General features: G+C 39.7%; 1 protein-coding gene across 3 annotated transcripts in view; it reads right to left on the reverse strand.

Moving 5' to 3' along the window:
* LOC126187990 (ADP-ribosylation factor 6) overlaps nt 1-15716 on the reverse strand; it is a 113008-nt gene that overhangs the window by 10491 nt on the left and 86801 nt on the right. For all 3 annotated transcript variants that reach the window (XM_049929396.1, XM_049929397.1, XM_049929398.1), the window contains exon 4: nt 11011-11209. In XM_049929396.1, the coding sequence (XP_049785353.1) occupies nt 11011-11209 (199 nt within the window). The remainder of the gene's footprint in view (nt 1-11010; nt 11210-15716) is intronic.

Below are 15716 nucleotides of genomic sequence, written 5' to 3' on the forward strand. Positions count from 1 at the left end.
GGATGGGAGGATCAATGCTACCTTCACACTGGGCGATTTCACAACCTCAGAGCTGAAACTGTGGTCACATGTCTGTGTGGCCATGTCCTTCATGGAACCAGAGGTAACAAGAACAGAACTAGAAGTGCCAGACAGGATAATGCAGGGTTTGCGACAAGCCAATAACTTGCGAGCGACTGGGTAATGCACTTTTTCCTTTACCCGGATCTCCTGGACAGCACGATCATCAAGATACATGGGACAATCCCGAGAGGAGGTGGCATGGCTGCCATTGCACTTGATACAGCAGGGAGAAGGAGACGGACAATCACCCTCATGTGCATCCCTACCACAGGTTACACATTTGGCTGGGTGTCGTCAAGATGTTCTACTGTGGTTGAAATGATAACGTGTTCGGAATGTATGGTTGGACTATGATAATTTCATAGCCTGCTTTGATCTTGGACGGAAGCACCACTCAATCAAAGGTGAGAAAAAGAGTGCGGGTGGGTACTAAGGAGGAATCTACCTTTTTCATCACCCGATGGATGGCAATGACACTCTGATCACAGAGTAAGATTGGATTTCGACCTCGGTCAGACCATCGAGCAGCCTAGGGTAAATAACACCACAGGAAGAGTTCAGAGTTCTATGGGCCTCAACACGAACAGGATAGCCATTGAGAAGTGACACAGCAAGCAGTTGATGTGCTTGAGAATCAGAAGTAGTTTCCAAAAGCAAACTGCCATTCCATAACGAGAGCAGGATTCCACAGGGCTGGCAATGGCATCTTTCTGAATAATAAATGTATTTACCGTTTTGAAGGACAGACCATCTTCAGTACATGAAACCATGAGGAACCATCATGCAGCTCGAAGGGTCTTTGAATTGTTAGCCTTATTCTGTTTGCATTTCATATACATTTATTGTGAAGACGATTGGCTCATTGCAAGAAAATCCCCATGATTGTCTGCGTTTCCGATGGTGCGCTTCTTCCAAGAGGGGGCCCTCCCATCACAAGCGGCTGCACCTGCCTTAGGTGATTCTTCGCAACTCAGGTCACACCTCCTAAGCACCTGACAGAGGGACCGATCAGCAATTTGGGAAGGTCGCAGCTCAGGCAATCACCCCTCCCTGGGCCTGGCCTATACCAGGGGGTACCTGTCGACCCGGGGCTGGGAATTACATGTTACCCAGTCACCTGGTATGCGTCAGACAAGTGGGCTGGATGTCAGGAGTGCACAGGGGGGAATAAGAAAAAGAGGAATCTAAAACACAGAAGCAGAGGAATGAGAGCAGAAGGAAAACTAAGAAAGGAAAAAGCAACAAAAAAAAGTGGTGAGAACTGTTCTTATATCAGCAACAGACAATGTGGAACATTCCCAATAACACCCCCGCCATGTTCCCCAAGGTAGGGCAAAAAGAGTAGCAAGAGGATAGACATACAGCACAGAAGGGAAAAGATGCTGCAAAGGCTGGGGCCCCGTGGTAGCCAAGCACGAACCTGTCAATGAGTGGCGTGCCCATTGGGGGGGAGGGGGGGGGGGGGTGTCCTTTGTTTGTACCTGCAATGAGAAGCCCAAGGTACAGTCCAGCTTGGCCAATGACTGACTGACAATTTAGGTACCAACAATGTGCTTAATTCATGCTGCCAGCACAGCTTTCTCACCTTGTCCCACCCAAAAAGAGTTGCTTGTATATTTGTAATATGGAAGTAGTGTTTATTTTTGAAGAGAGCTTGACTTACATGACATCCTATTGGTATTCTTCTTTGTGAGTCAAGCTTAGTTGGTTCCAATGCACTCTAGTCAAACAAACACACACAACTCAAACAAGGGGTTCTTATTTACAAATATTTCTTTCCCACAAGAGACGAAACCTTGTCGGTTCTGCTGTTGCACCAGCAGAGGAGAATGATGTTTCACAGGGTGAATTAAAAAATCCATTTCTTCCCGTGTGAAAATACACTTTTCCCATGTCAAGTGACAGTATACTTCCCCTCAGAACTGTAAAACTTATCAATTGTTTGAATGGTAAAGGTTTTATATACCGGCATGGAATGCCCCAGCACTTGGTGGCGGGGGGAGGAGGGGGGGGACATGTTTTCAGAAATATCTTTGGTGTGCAGCAACATGTATGCTGCATATTTTCGTGTTATGAAAGTAAAAATCCAAATTCCACCATTAGACACAGCATGTTAATTGATATTGTGATGCATGTTTGCAAGTCAATCATCGTCCCCATCATGTCATCTCAACAGCCAATGACAGCAGAAATTCGTAGCATAGGACAAGTGATGTAGCGAACCAATAGCAACATCACTGTTAAGTGGTGCAAACACACCAACAGGAAAAGTCAATGGTTTAAATTAATATACATAGTGTAGTGACCAGAAAAGCTAACCCTTCACACATATTGGTCTTTTTCTGCATGTGTGACCCTTTTTTTGGGTTTATGGAATGAAAACTGAATCTAATCTGATCAACATTCATCACACAAATGCGCCAGTAAAATTTTAAATAATGACATAAATGTCTGGTCTTCTGGGCTTTAAATTTTTCGAAGTGGCTGGTCCTCAAAGTAATTTAAGAAATTCATTGCACATTCTCACACTTAACATAATTCATCTTGCGCAAAAGTAAATTTACTTGAAAGTAACACTTTTCAAACAACCATTCACAATATTTTCCCATGATATGCTAGAAAAAGGTTCATGTCAGCAGTTGCCAGATGACAGATGTTACTGCGCGTACTCAGCTATGATGAGGTAGGAAGCCCATATGTTCCTATGTATACACATTAAGACATCTTACATTACGTTATAAAAGAAACAGGACATCAGAAGATACTCCAAGTGCATTGGAATTTCATAAACCGTACTAAAATGCATAATTCGCATGTCCAGATTCACAATGAATTAGGTGCCAACCTGATATTAAGCTACTCAGTGTTGTTTTCGGAATGCAGATTTTCTTGGAGTACCAGTACTGTATTATCCCACATTTGATTCTTTATTATGACAAAACGCCACACATGCCCGAAGATAAAAGCAAACAGTTGCAACTTGCCAATAGTGTGGAATGGAAAAGTTCTTTTCAAATACATTGACTGTCTTTGTGGAAAACATTAATGAAAGTGAAAGCAAAATTTCTGTAGCAAACCAATAAAAGTAACTTTATTATTTTGCAAGGTGAGTAATGCAATTGCCAAAAATGGGGAAACGAAATAAAATCTGAAAACTGAAGCTGATAATATATTTTAGCCTTCTGTAATCATGTATTTTAATTCACTTGATAGCTCCCAGATACAGAAATCCATTTTGTTTTCATTTGACGTGAAAGCTGTAAATGAAGAGGAAACAGCAAATCACGAAACATAAACACAGGTCTCGGAGAGACTATCCCCTCTCTACAGCTACATGGACTGCTCTGCTCATTTGTGAATCCGGCAGCTTGGGCACACCAGAAAAATGTTTCCAGGTAGCATCTGGTTGCTTGCTGCTACTGCTGATACAGCTAACAGGCGCATTTCAAGTAGCCAGAAGTGGGAGAAATTACTGCTCATATGTGATTCAACTGCGCGTGCACGTGCCCACTGGCAGCTGCTCAAATGGACCCAACATGAACAATAGTGATGTCACAATCATAGAAAGCAGTTTTTTGATATGAAGTATTGTATACTGTTTCTCTTAAAGCCTTTAACACGTTTTGCTCTTGGCAGATGCTGGTGTGTGCTCTGTGCTTTGTTGTTGTTGTTGTTGTTTTAAGTGGCACATTTCGTTTCCATCTTAAGTTTCCTTTTGGTTCTCTCTCTCATCTGTTTTAGTGTTGAAGTATTATTTGCGGAATACAGTAAAACTATTTGACATGTAAGAACAGATAAACATGTCAAATATACAAAAATTTAACTGAAAACTTAAACAATGAAAAATTCCCGCATTATCCCCGGTTTTCTCCCAGACAAAGAAATTCCAAGTCTTCCCGGATTTTTCAGGGCATATATACCCTGTTCACTCTGAATAGCAGAAATGGTCAGAAGTACGGAGAATGGGAACCTGTCATCAAAAAATGAAATTCCATTCTCCAAGGAAAGAAAGATACTGGTGGAATAAGAACTGCCACAGATATGGATAATTTTCAGGAAATTACTCGTCACACTGGAATCTTAAGATGGCAAGAGTATTCCATACAACAAAAGGGAGCACATGTCTTAAATAACGAATCTGGTTCCACAGGATGCTGCCACTCAGTTGACTTAAGTCTAAAATGAACAATATCTGAAATCTTTGGATTTTGGAAAGAAGACACTTTAACAATGAGACACGTTCTGGTTGAGAGATCCAATATACAGGGTGATGCAGAGAAATGGGAACATTTGAAGCTGTTATTGGTAGCCCTGCAGATGTTCAGCAAGTGGGCAGTAAATGCCACACCACTGAGTAGTAACAGACATTCCACGCACTGGAGTAATGGAGCAGTGTAACACGTGCAATTGCTATATGTGCGTATCACTGATATGGTGACTGTGTTGGCAGTTGCACAGTAATTTGTTGCCACTATCAGGACCAGTGCCACTCAAAATGTGGGTTCATAACTTTGAAGAGAGAGTTTCAGCTTGTGGAGAGAAAGGTAGGAGGGTGATGACGTTTGCATATACTCGAGAAAATAATGATGCTGTGCAAGCTGCAGTGGTGAGGAGTCCTTGTCATTTGGTGCAAAAAATTGTGTCATTTGGGCTCTGATATGAGAGCATGCAAAGAATGCTCCATAGCCTTCAATTTCATCATTACTGCTCAAGACAGACTGAAGACATCATCACCAGTATTCCATCAAAAAAATTGCAGCATTCTGTGCAAAAGTTTCAGAATCAACTTACTGAATATTTACAGTGACATGTGCAGTGCTTAAATTATATAAATTTTAAAAACTGATGCCTAATGAAACTTCCACTGTTGGGAGAGCGGGGGAGACAGGAAGAGGAAGAAGACGACACTAACAGGTTCGTTTTGTGGATCTGTGGTTGCCTAGCATTCTGTTGTGCTGTTTCAATTATAGAATTTCTATTATCTTAATTGTAACGTATGGTATATTCAGTTGCCAAGAGGATCCAGAAGATACATTCCTGATGTATCGTGTAACACCCGAGGATGAGTATTCCTGCTTATATTGGTCAGTATAACAACAGTTAAAAACCATGTTCCCAGGGGTCACCTCATTACCCCATAGGAGAACAACTCCCATTCTGTTGAGGGGGTGATTTCATTCATACTAAGTTCCACTAGGAATTGTTTTGTTAGGATTAAAAATGGCATTGTTCATGGTTTGTTCCATGGGAATTATTCTATCGGCAAGGGGTTGTGTAACGGGAAGCATACCACATGCTTAATGCACTACCAATGTCACAGCAAATAGCAACTCACAAAATTGAAGCAGTCGCACTGTGTCTACTTCCCACTACTTACGGCCAGCAAAGTTTCAGATATTTACTTACTTGACACACTTGGGTCTCCAGTTTTTTTAGTGCAGTAAAAATGACAATGTTTTGACAACAGTGAGGCTTTGATAAGGAGTTGCCTGCACATGACCAAATCACTACTGCTATTGCAGGGTGCCTACACAAAAACAGTAAGCTTCTTTGACAGAAAGGCACTTGTCAACTGCCTTCTATAAGAAGTTCGGTCACACTGGACAGCCAACCGATTTGAAAGACAGCGAGAAACAAACCAGGTTGTGAGCCATGGAGACTGAGACAGCGTGTGATGGGATGTATGCAATCATTTGCTGGTTAGTTAGCAGTACGTTACCTCAAACTGTCACTGTTGCTATATTAGAATACATTCACAGAACATTTATTTAGTATCAGTGTGTCTAAAGTATAGTTAATATTTTGCGGTGGGTCTTATTCCTTCAACAATTTATTCCTATCATCCATAAAAAAATCAATCCTACTGTTGGTTTGACCAAAGTAGTACATAGTCCTACTGGAAACGATATGCCACCTGCAGCGGAAGCAAAGGGAACTTCACAGCAAACATAAACATAGCCAAAGTCTTGCGGACAAACAAAAATTACGCGAAACGAAATGTAGTGAGAGGAGGGCTATGCGAGAGGCGCTCAATGAATTTGAAAGTAAAGTTCTATGTACTGACTTGGCAGAAAATCTTAAGAAATTTTGGTCTTATATCAAAGCAGTAGGTGGATCAAAACAAAATGTACTAAAGGCCGAAATACTACATGCCTTTTTCCAAAGCTGTTTCACAGAGGAAGACTGCACTGTAGTTCCCTCTCTAGATTGTTGCACAAATGACAAAATGGTAGATATCGAAATAGATGACAGAGGGATAGAGGAACAATTAAAATCACTCCAAAGAGGAAAGGCCGCTGGACCTGATGGGATACCACTTCGATTTTACACAGAGTATGCGAAGGAACTTGCCCCCTTCTTGCAGCGGTGTACCGTAGGTCTCTAGAAGATAGTAGTGTTCCAAAGGATTGGAAAAGGGAACATGTCATCCTCGTTTTTAAGAAGGGACGTCGAACAGATGTGCAGAACTATAGACCTGTATCTCTAACGTCGATCAGTTGTAGAATTTTGGAACACTTATTATGTTTGAGTATAATGACTTTTCTGGAGACTAGAAATCTACTCTGTAGAAATCAGCATGGGTTTCGAAAAAGACAATCGTGTGAAACCCAGCTCGCGCTATTCGTCCAGAGACTCAAAGGGCCATAGACATGGGTTCCCAGGTAGATGCCATGTTTCTTGACTTCCGCAAGGCATTCGATACACTTCCCACAGTCGAACAAAGTAACAGCATATGGACTATCAGACCAATTGTGTGATTGGATTCAAGAGTTCCTAGACAACAGAACACAGTATGTCATTCTCAATGGAGAGAAGTCTTCCGAAGTAAGAGTGATTTCAGGTGTGCCACAGGGGAGTGTCGCAGGACTGTTGCTATTCACAATATACATAAATGACCTTGTGGATAACATCAGAAGTTCACTGAGGCTTTTTTCGGATGATGCTGTGGTATATCGAGAGGTTGTAACAATGGAAAATTGTACTGAAATGCAGGAGGATCTGCAACGAATTGATGCAGGGTGCAAGGAATGGCAATTGAATCTCAATGTAGACAAGTGTAATGTGCTGCGAATACATTAAAAGAAAGATCCTTTATCATTTAGCTACAATATTGCAGGTCAGCAACTGGAAGCAGTTAATTCCATAAATTATCTGGGAGTAGGCATTAGGAGTGATTTAAAATGGAATGATCATATAAAGTTGATTGTCGGTAGAGCAGATGCCAGACTGAGATTCACTGAAAAAATCCTAAGGAAATACAATCCAAAAACAAAAGAATTAGGTTACAGTACACTTGTTCGCCCACTGCTTGAATATTGCTCACCAGTGTGGGATTTGTACCAGATAGGATTGATAGAGATAGAGAAGATCCAACGGAGGACAGCGTGCTTCATTACAGGATCATTTAGTAATCGCGAAAGCGTTACGGAGATGATAGATCTAACTCCAGTGGAAGACTTTGCAGGAGAGACGCTCAGTAGCTCGGTACGGGCTTTTGTTGAAGTTTCGAGAACATACCTTCACCGAGGAGTCAAGCAGTATATTGCTCCCTCCTACGTATATCTCGCGAAGAGACCATGAGGATAAAATCAGAGAGATTAGACACCACACAGCGCCATACCGACAATCTTTCTTTCCACGAACAATACGAGACTGGAATAGAAGGGAGAAGCAATTGAGGTACTCAAAGTACCCTCTGCCACACACCGTCAGGTGGCTTGAAGAGTATGGATGTAGATGTAGATGTTGAATTGACTTATGCATATAGTTATAGGGCATTCACCAGTTAACTTGGAATCCGAGCCATGGTGCAACTCAGCATTTTTCACATTAACTCACCTTTCCAAAAGCGAAAGAAGTGGTAAGTACCATAGTAAAATCCTGCAAGTGACTAATGATTGAATCCATGACCTTCGTATTTGCAGCCTGGCACTTTACCACCAAGCCACGCCTATCATTAAGAGTTAGTGCCTAATTAGGTTTTCCGTTTCGACCTTTAGCTCCAAATGGTCGCTCTTTCTATTGCACCTTCAGCAACACACTAATCTTTTCCTTTCTTCTATTTCACCTCTTGCAATGCGATTATTAAACGATAGTTTCAAACCTTCTAATATTCTTTTGCTTTTGATTTTACTTTTCACTATATTTCATTAGCACTTACTGTAGTAGTATCATAGCTTTTCTGTATTTCTTTACTTAAGAGAAATCAGTCTTGTAACATCAATTAGAATCAAAATTCTCTGTGGAGCATATTAAAATTCTTAAAAATATATAATTTATTTACATAAAAGGTGTAACTGTTCTTACACACACACACACACACACACACACACACACACACACACACACACACAGAGAGAGAGAGAGAGAGAGAGAGAGAGAGAGAGAGAGAGAGAGAGAAATACAAACTCCACACAAAAAGAAAACTAAAAATAATGAAAAATTATTGACTTATTCACAAAGTAAAGAAAAAGCTTTTGGTAGATAAGAAAATTACATCTCTGGACACTTAATTCTCGAACTATAATACCCCCACTCAGAACAATCATAATGTTTAGTCTGTTGGCAAACTCTTGAGTGAGCAGTGCTGTTGGTGGGGAAGTGGCCCCTCCTGGAAGAACCCTGCAATTGCCCTACAGGCACACTACTAACTGGTTGTTCATTTCCTGTCTAGCAGTGTAATGCAGCCTGCTGTGATTTATGTCAATTCAGTTCATGTGATTTTAGTTACCAGTGTCAGTCAGTTCAACTTGTATATTTAATGACATTTATTCCAAAGTGATAGATAAATGTACTACATCACAAGAAAATGTATACAATATGGAGACAAGGTATTTGTAAACTATAGAGCATTCGGACACAAAAAGAACTGCTGGCTGATACTGTCAGTCACAATCAAAGGACAGTACTGACAATATGACACATCAGAAAAAAATATGAAAATAAAACATATGGTTTACTGGAGTCAGCAAGAAAGATCACCCAAATTCTGGGAGGAAACCCATCATTATAGATGGCTTTACAAAATCGGTAATTCGAGAAACAATGACAAATCAAAAAACACTGCACACATATCACAAATCACTTATTGCTATAAAATACAACAGAAAGATCTTGTGAGCACGAGTCTGCATGGAATGGGATTTATCTGGAAGAGTTCTGTAAGTGGTAATCGAGTGGTCATGCAAATAATCGCTAGAAGTAAGGAAATTAAAAAAGCAAGGTGGAAAGTTATTTTATATCAACAAAACTTGGGGTGACCCTTTCATCTTGTGGCAAGAACTCATGGGGCACTATACTGTTCAAATCTAAGAACATAGTGAGGATAATCTTCATGTTTAACTGCACTTATAAATTTTTTTTTCAATCTTGAAGAGCCAGAATGCTACTGCTGGGACGACTGAGTCTTAATTGCATCACCTGTTACCACCCATTTCAGTAGTTCTGCATTGTTGTTGACTTCATCTAGCACCTCCTAGGCAACTGCCATGAACTACTGTTTTTGTTCAAAGTTCAACAATTTTGGAACCAGAGCACCTGAATCATCAGAAAAAATTTCACCATCAGCAACTACTCTGATTGTGATTCGTAGTCATTTTCTTCACTTTTTCCCATGCTTTCATCATTTAATGATGTGCAGCAGCATCCAGCATGCTAGACATCTTCAAAGTCTTCACAGCCTTCTTCTAAACACTTACACCGCTCGGAAACTCTTGTTTTACTTTACCCCTAGTAGATGCACCAAAAGTAATATCTAGCATTTCTAAGACTTTGATGCACTTTATTCCATTATTATAGCAAAATTTAATACAACTTACTCATTTTGAAGCAACACACATACCACCTGTTACTACCAAAACACATGCAACCTCTTTGATAGCTGACGATAGACTAACTAACCGATATGCCTAACTCCGTACAGACAGTTCTCAGAAATGTTTACAAAAAAAAAAAGCTATACAACCCAAAATTACCATTTCCCCATAACTTTTTGAACATTCCTCGTATAGTAAGCATTATTGTTTCACTGCAACATGACAAGGAAAGTTGTCTTTTAGTAGAAACACATCAAAGGATTAAGCTTTTAATTCTACAGGTCAATTGCATCATACTGCAGTAGACTTTTGAATCCTAACATATGAGGTCCAGTCCTATTTACATGTAATTTTGTCTATAATGCTGTTTTTCAGAAGAAGGCAATCTTCTTCTTTATTCCGTATAGTGTTAACTCATTTACCTAAAAATAAACACCGCCCGGACATATGTGTGTACTGTGAGGGCACTGATTTAAAGCGTGCATTGCATAAGTGTGGCAGCCGTAGAGGCACCCTGGATGTAGCTGGCCAGTCAGAGTGGGGACTTGACTGCTTGCTCAAGAATTTACCGACAGACTATAGTAAGCATCTGAATACCCTTCAACTGCAATAATAATAATAATAATAATAATAATAATAATAAACACGATACAAAAAACTAACAATTATTATTTTACCAGTAATTCAATACTGGAAGGTAATGAGTACCATAAAAACAATGGAAGGAGTTAAGGTAACCATTTAAAACATAGTTGAGGTATGTGCTCATCTACAGCTCTGTATCTCAACTACACTGTTATAACCCTATAAAGTGCGACGATTAATTTTGAACAGTGTATGCCTCCACAGCCAGCCTAAAGAGACCGCCTCACGTCAACACAGACAGCAAGCAAAGCAGCTGTATGCAAGCCAGTGTGCTGGGCCCATCAGCCATTCTACTCCTTAACAGGACTTATGGATTACTTCACTGTGATACTGTATCTACTGTTCATACTGTTTACTACATCACTCAGTGTATAATTAATAAAAGTTAGTTGGTGGGAATTCTGATGTGTGTGTTTCATTATGTGGCTACATCTACTCCTTCCACTATTTTGTTCTGTACTAGTAATCAACTTTGTCACAAACTTACCATCTGGAAGGTCCTGCTTATTTGCAAATATTAGTATGATTGCATCTCTCATTTCCCTGTCATTTATTATCCTATGAAGCTCTTGTCTTGCTTCATCAATTCTGTCTCTATCAGCACAATCAACAACGAATATAAGACCTTGCGTGCCCGTGTAGTAGTGTCTCCATAATGGACGTATTTTATCTTGTCCTCCAACATCCTGAAATTCAAACTGTAGTTGCATGAAATGTTCCCAATATTCGCTGCAATAAATATTAAATCTGAATACTGCTTGTACTGTCTCCAGCCTATCAAATTGGCAAGAATCAAATTGCTACATCTACAGTAACTTCGATAAATATCTTAACTAAAATTCTAATAATGATGCTAATATGTGAAAAATGATTGGTAAACCAGAACTGGAATATGCTCTCATCTGCTTGACTGCTAACAGTGTTAAAAAAATTGGAAACTAATTCACACCTTCCAAACTAAAATGACTCACTACTGGATGGAATTAACACACATGACACAAGGTAAGTACAAATAGATGATGCAGCAATGAGCTACACCACTAACACAAAATCATAAGGGAATATTTAAATGTGACAACACACATAATGCAAATCATCAGTTGATGGTAATTACTATTATTAGTGATTTACTAGCTTTCTCATGATAATTAAGGAGTTGTTTTAAATATTAAATTTTTCCCTATGTTCTCCTTGATCACATGAAAAGAGAGAACGTCTGCCTCGTGCTCTGTCTTCTTCATGTATTTTATCTTTTAGTCCGTACCAATAACTAATAGGAGTAAACACAAAGGCCTCCTAACAGCTTTTGTTTCAAATCATTCTCATCTGCCATTACGTATCTATGACAACAAATTTCATTTCTTGGCCAAGAACTTTAGTGGATTCATGATGTTCATGTATGACCAGTTCATCTTCCTCTGGAGACTAGTATATGAATTTTTTTAAATCTAAGAACACTAATGTTCCAATTCTTCCCACGTGATAAATACTCTATCGGCAATGTGATAGCAGACGAGGGCTGTATTGCTACGGAGTACCTTAAAAGCAGAGGTAGAGGTAGAGGTATTGAGAGAGGGGGGGGGGGGGGGGGGATGTGTGCACATCTTTTATCCTAATCCATCTCAGTACCTTTAAGAAATGTGAGAATGTGATACCCTTTTAATACTTATACTTTTGTCTGGTTACATTCTTGAGGAAAGGACTAAACATCCTTTGTCCAGTCATTTAGGACCAAGTGAATATTTGTGGAACCACACTACTATACAATCCACCAACCCATTCAGCCATAATAAATCGACATTTTTGTTTTAAAAACAATTCAAATTTTTGAGCTCTACAGTTGTTTCTCTTTACTTCCAGCAGAGTTGTGAGCATAAAGATCAGTTTTTAATCACAGATATTGAAGGCACTTACATGTTAAGTCAACCACAAGAAAATTCCACCAGTCAAGGTCTAAGTATTATATGGTAGAGACAAAGAGTGTCTAAGAGGAGAAGAATGGCACTTAATTGTGTTTTGTTTTTTTTTCATTTGGAAGACTTATTTGATCCAGCTCTCAATACTCTTATATACTGAGCTGGTCTCTTGCTGTGAGAGGAATTATTTTTCAAGTATTGGAGAGAAGTTACAGCAAAAATTCCCCTAAAAGAAATATAATGCATGTACATAATTACATACTAAGTACAATGATGTTATTACCAACCACAGTGCAAGAAGTCAGTATTGTACAAAAACTAAAAAATAAAAAGTCCATAAGAAGTATGCTAGCCCCCTTAACCCCTTAGCTTACAATGTCGTGTGAGAGACTTAGTGTGCCGACTCCGCCAAACATCAACTAGACGTATCAGAGACGTGGTACGTTTACCGCGCCGAACAAGCGCATGTCGTGTGAGAGACGTCGTCGGTCAGCCGCGCCAAACGTAACCAGAACGTCTCTCACACATTGCGGAGATGATCGAGTACACGCGGCATACACGCAGTGTTCTTCGCCACATTTGGACCTGCCGACATTACAAAAATATTCACAATGTTCCCGGCGTGTAGCAAACGTGTTCACGAGGAAAGGGAGACATGTGGTGGCATAGCCAACAATGATTTTGCAGGATATTTTGACAGTGGTAGCGACGTTTTACCTGCTGTACAAAAACAGTGTAAGCGGCTAGTGATTGAAGATTATACTGACGAAGAAGAGCAAACCTACTAGCAACAATCAAAGTCGTGGATGTGGCAAAAGGAATACAATGTACCGACAATCTGGACGTATACAGAAATTCCCGGAATAAAGGAAGCAGCTTTACAGCACACGAGTACAAGCGTAAGAGAATTAGGCGTTTTATATGTAATATTTAATAGTAAATTTTGGGAAAACATCTTAACTGAGACGAATAGATTTGCACAAGATGTACTCAACAATGAACAGAAGAGACGAAAAATAGACCAAAAGTGGTCTCCTATCGGCTGTAATGAAATAAAAATATACATTGTGCTATGTATAATCATGGCTGAAGTAAGGAAACCGTCGATTTAGATGTATTGGTGTAGGAGGGCCGTTGCAGAAATGCCAATATTTAGGAAGAATATGCCATTCAGGAGATTTCTGCACATAAGTAGATTTTTGCATCTAGCGAATAACAGTTCAGCCAACAACACAGATAAGCTGTACAAACTATGGCCAGTCATAGATATGTTCAATTAAACATTTAAGGAAGTGTACACAATGCAAGAGAATATTGCCATTGATGAATCATTAATGAAATTTAAGGGGCGCTTATCCTATAAACAATTTAACCCATAAAAAAGAGCGAGTTTTGGTATTAAAACTTATAAATTGTGAGAGTCAAGTTCAGGATACTGCTATGATTTTAAGATATACACGGGTAGTGACAAACGTGATGCTAGTGGTAGTGTCTCTGTAAGTGTAGTTCTAGAAGTATCACAGTCGGTATTACAAAAAGGGCATACTGTAAATTTATAAATACCGGTTTTCTTCACCGAAACTTTTCAAAACCCTCCTCACCAATAAAACTAATGTGACTGGAACAGTGTGCTCAAACAGGAAAAATATGCCCACAGACTTCCTGAAGGCAAAATTAAAGAAGGGAGAATATACAGTGAGGAGCTGTAGTGGAATATTGGCACTAAAATGGAAAGATAAATGAGACGTTTACATTCTTTCCACAAAACATTCAACAGCAGAAATGATTGCCACAGACATACCTCTCCAGAATGTGTTGTGTTGTTGTTGGTTGTTTTTTGGGGAAGGAGACCAGACAGCGAGGTCATTGGTCTCATCGAATTAGGGAAGGACGGGGAAGGAAGTCGGCCGTGCCATTTGAAAGGAACCATCCCGGCATTTGCCTGGAGCGACTTAGGGAAATCACGGAAAACCTAAATCAGGATGGCCTGACGCGGGATTGAACCATCGTCCTCCCGAATGCGAGTCCAACGTCTAATCACTGCGCCACCTCGCCTGGTAATGCGTTGTGGAAACCGAAATGTGTCGTCGAATACAATAGAGGCATGACTGGAATTGATCGCCAAAATCAGATGCTCGCATGCTTCCCTGTGATGAGAAAATGTGTGAAATGATACTGCAAGATATTCTTTTACCTATTTGATGTTGCTTTATTTAACACGTACATTTTGTATTACAAAATACACTGCGGCAAAAGACAGAGCTTTGGAGAATATAGGATTCACATTGCAGAATCATTGTTGAAAACTACACCTTTACCGGAATATAATTGGAAGGGATGATTAGCATCCGGCGATATACCACAAAGACAGCACGCGCAACATTGGGCACATTTTCCCAAACATATTGATCGAACACCATCAAAAGTAAATCCTGCGAGAACTTGTGTAGTGTGCAGAAAGCATAAATGACGCAGCGAAACAACGTGGGAATGCAAAAAGTGCAGGGTTGCATTACAGGTGCCAGACTGTTTTGAACGATATCATACAATCGGAGACTATTAAATTCGTGTACATGTCATTGCGAAGACATTGCGTTTGAAAATATGTTTGCCAACATACTAATGTAACAGGTCCCAGAACATTTTGAACAAAATATTATACAGTTTTAGATCATTGCATTGTTGTGAATATTATTATTAAGATGTATTTCATCAATGTCTGTTTGCTTATAAGGGGAAATAAAATGTTTGTGAATATATCGTTGCATTTGAGACAATGAATGTTTCGTTTCCAATGGGCAACTAATCATCATTATTTATGATACCTGCAGAAATGTCATGTTACAGGTATCTCACACACGTACTTACAAATCCCGAGGGCATCTGCACAACTTCGGACGCCACCAGGCATAGTGCACCACAGTGCACAGCCAGGAATCGTAAGGCGCATCCGTATCTTGCAGCCACTTATGGCTCACACTAACGGAACTTAAATCATAAGGCAAAGGGTTAACAAACATTCTAAATAAATCCTACACATCAGGATATTTCCAGAGTATTTAAATCAAGCACGTCAGGATATTTCCAGAGTATTTAAAACAGGCAGGAGTTGTACCAGCAAACTTCCCTGCTGTCACCATTCTAAAAAAATAACAGAATCAATTATGATAGAGAGAGAGAGAGAGAGAGAGAGAGAGAGAGAGAGAAAGAGAGAGAGAGAGAGATATTAATGAATTACTTGAATAAATACAACATTTTCAGTGAATTAAAGGCTTGG

Source organism: Schistocerca cancellata, chromosome 5, assembly GCF_023864275.1.
Source record: "Schistocerca cancellata isolate TAMUIC-IGC-003103 chromosome 5, iqSchCanc2.1, whole genome shotgun sequence".
Taxonomy (NCBI): domain Eukaryota; kingdom Metazoa; phylum Arthropoda; class Insecta; order Orthoptera; family Acrididae; genus Schistocerca; species Schistocerca cancellata.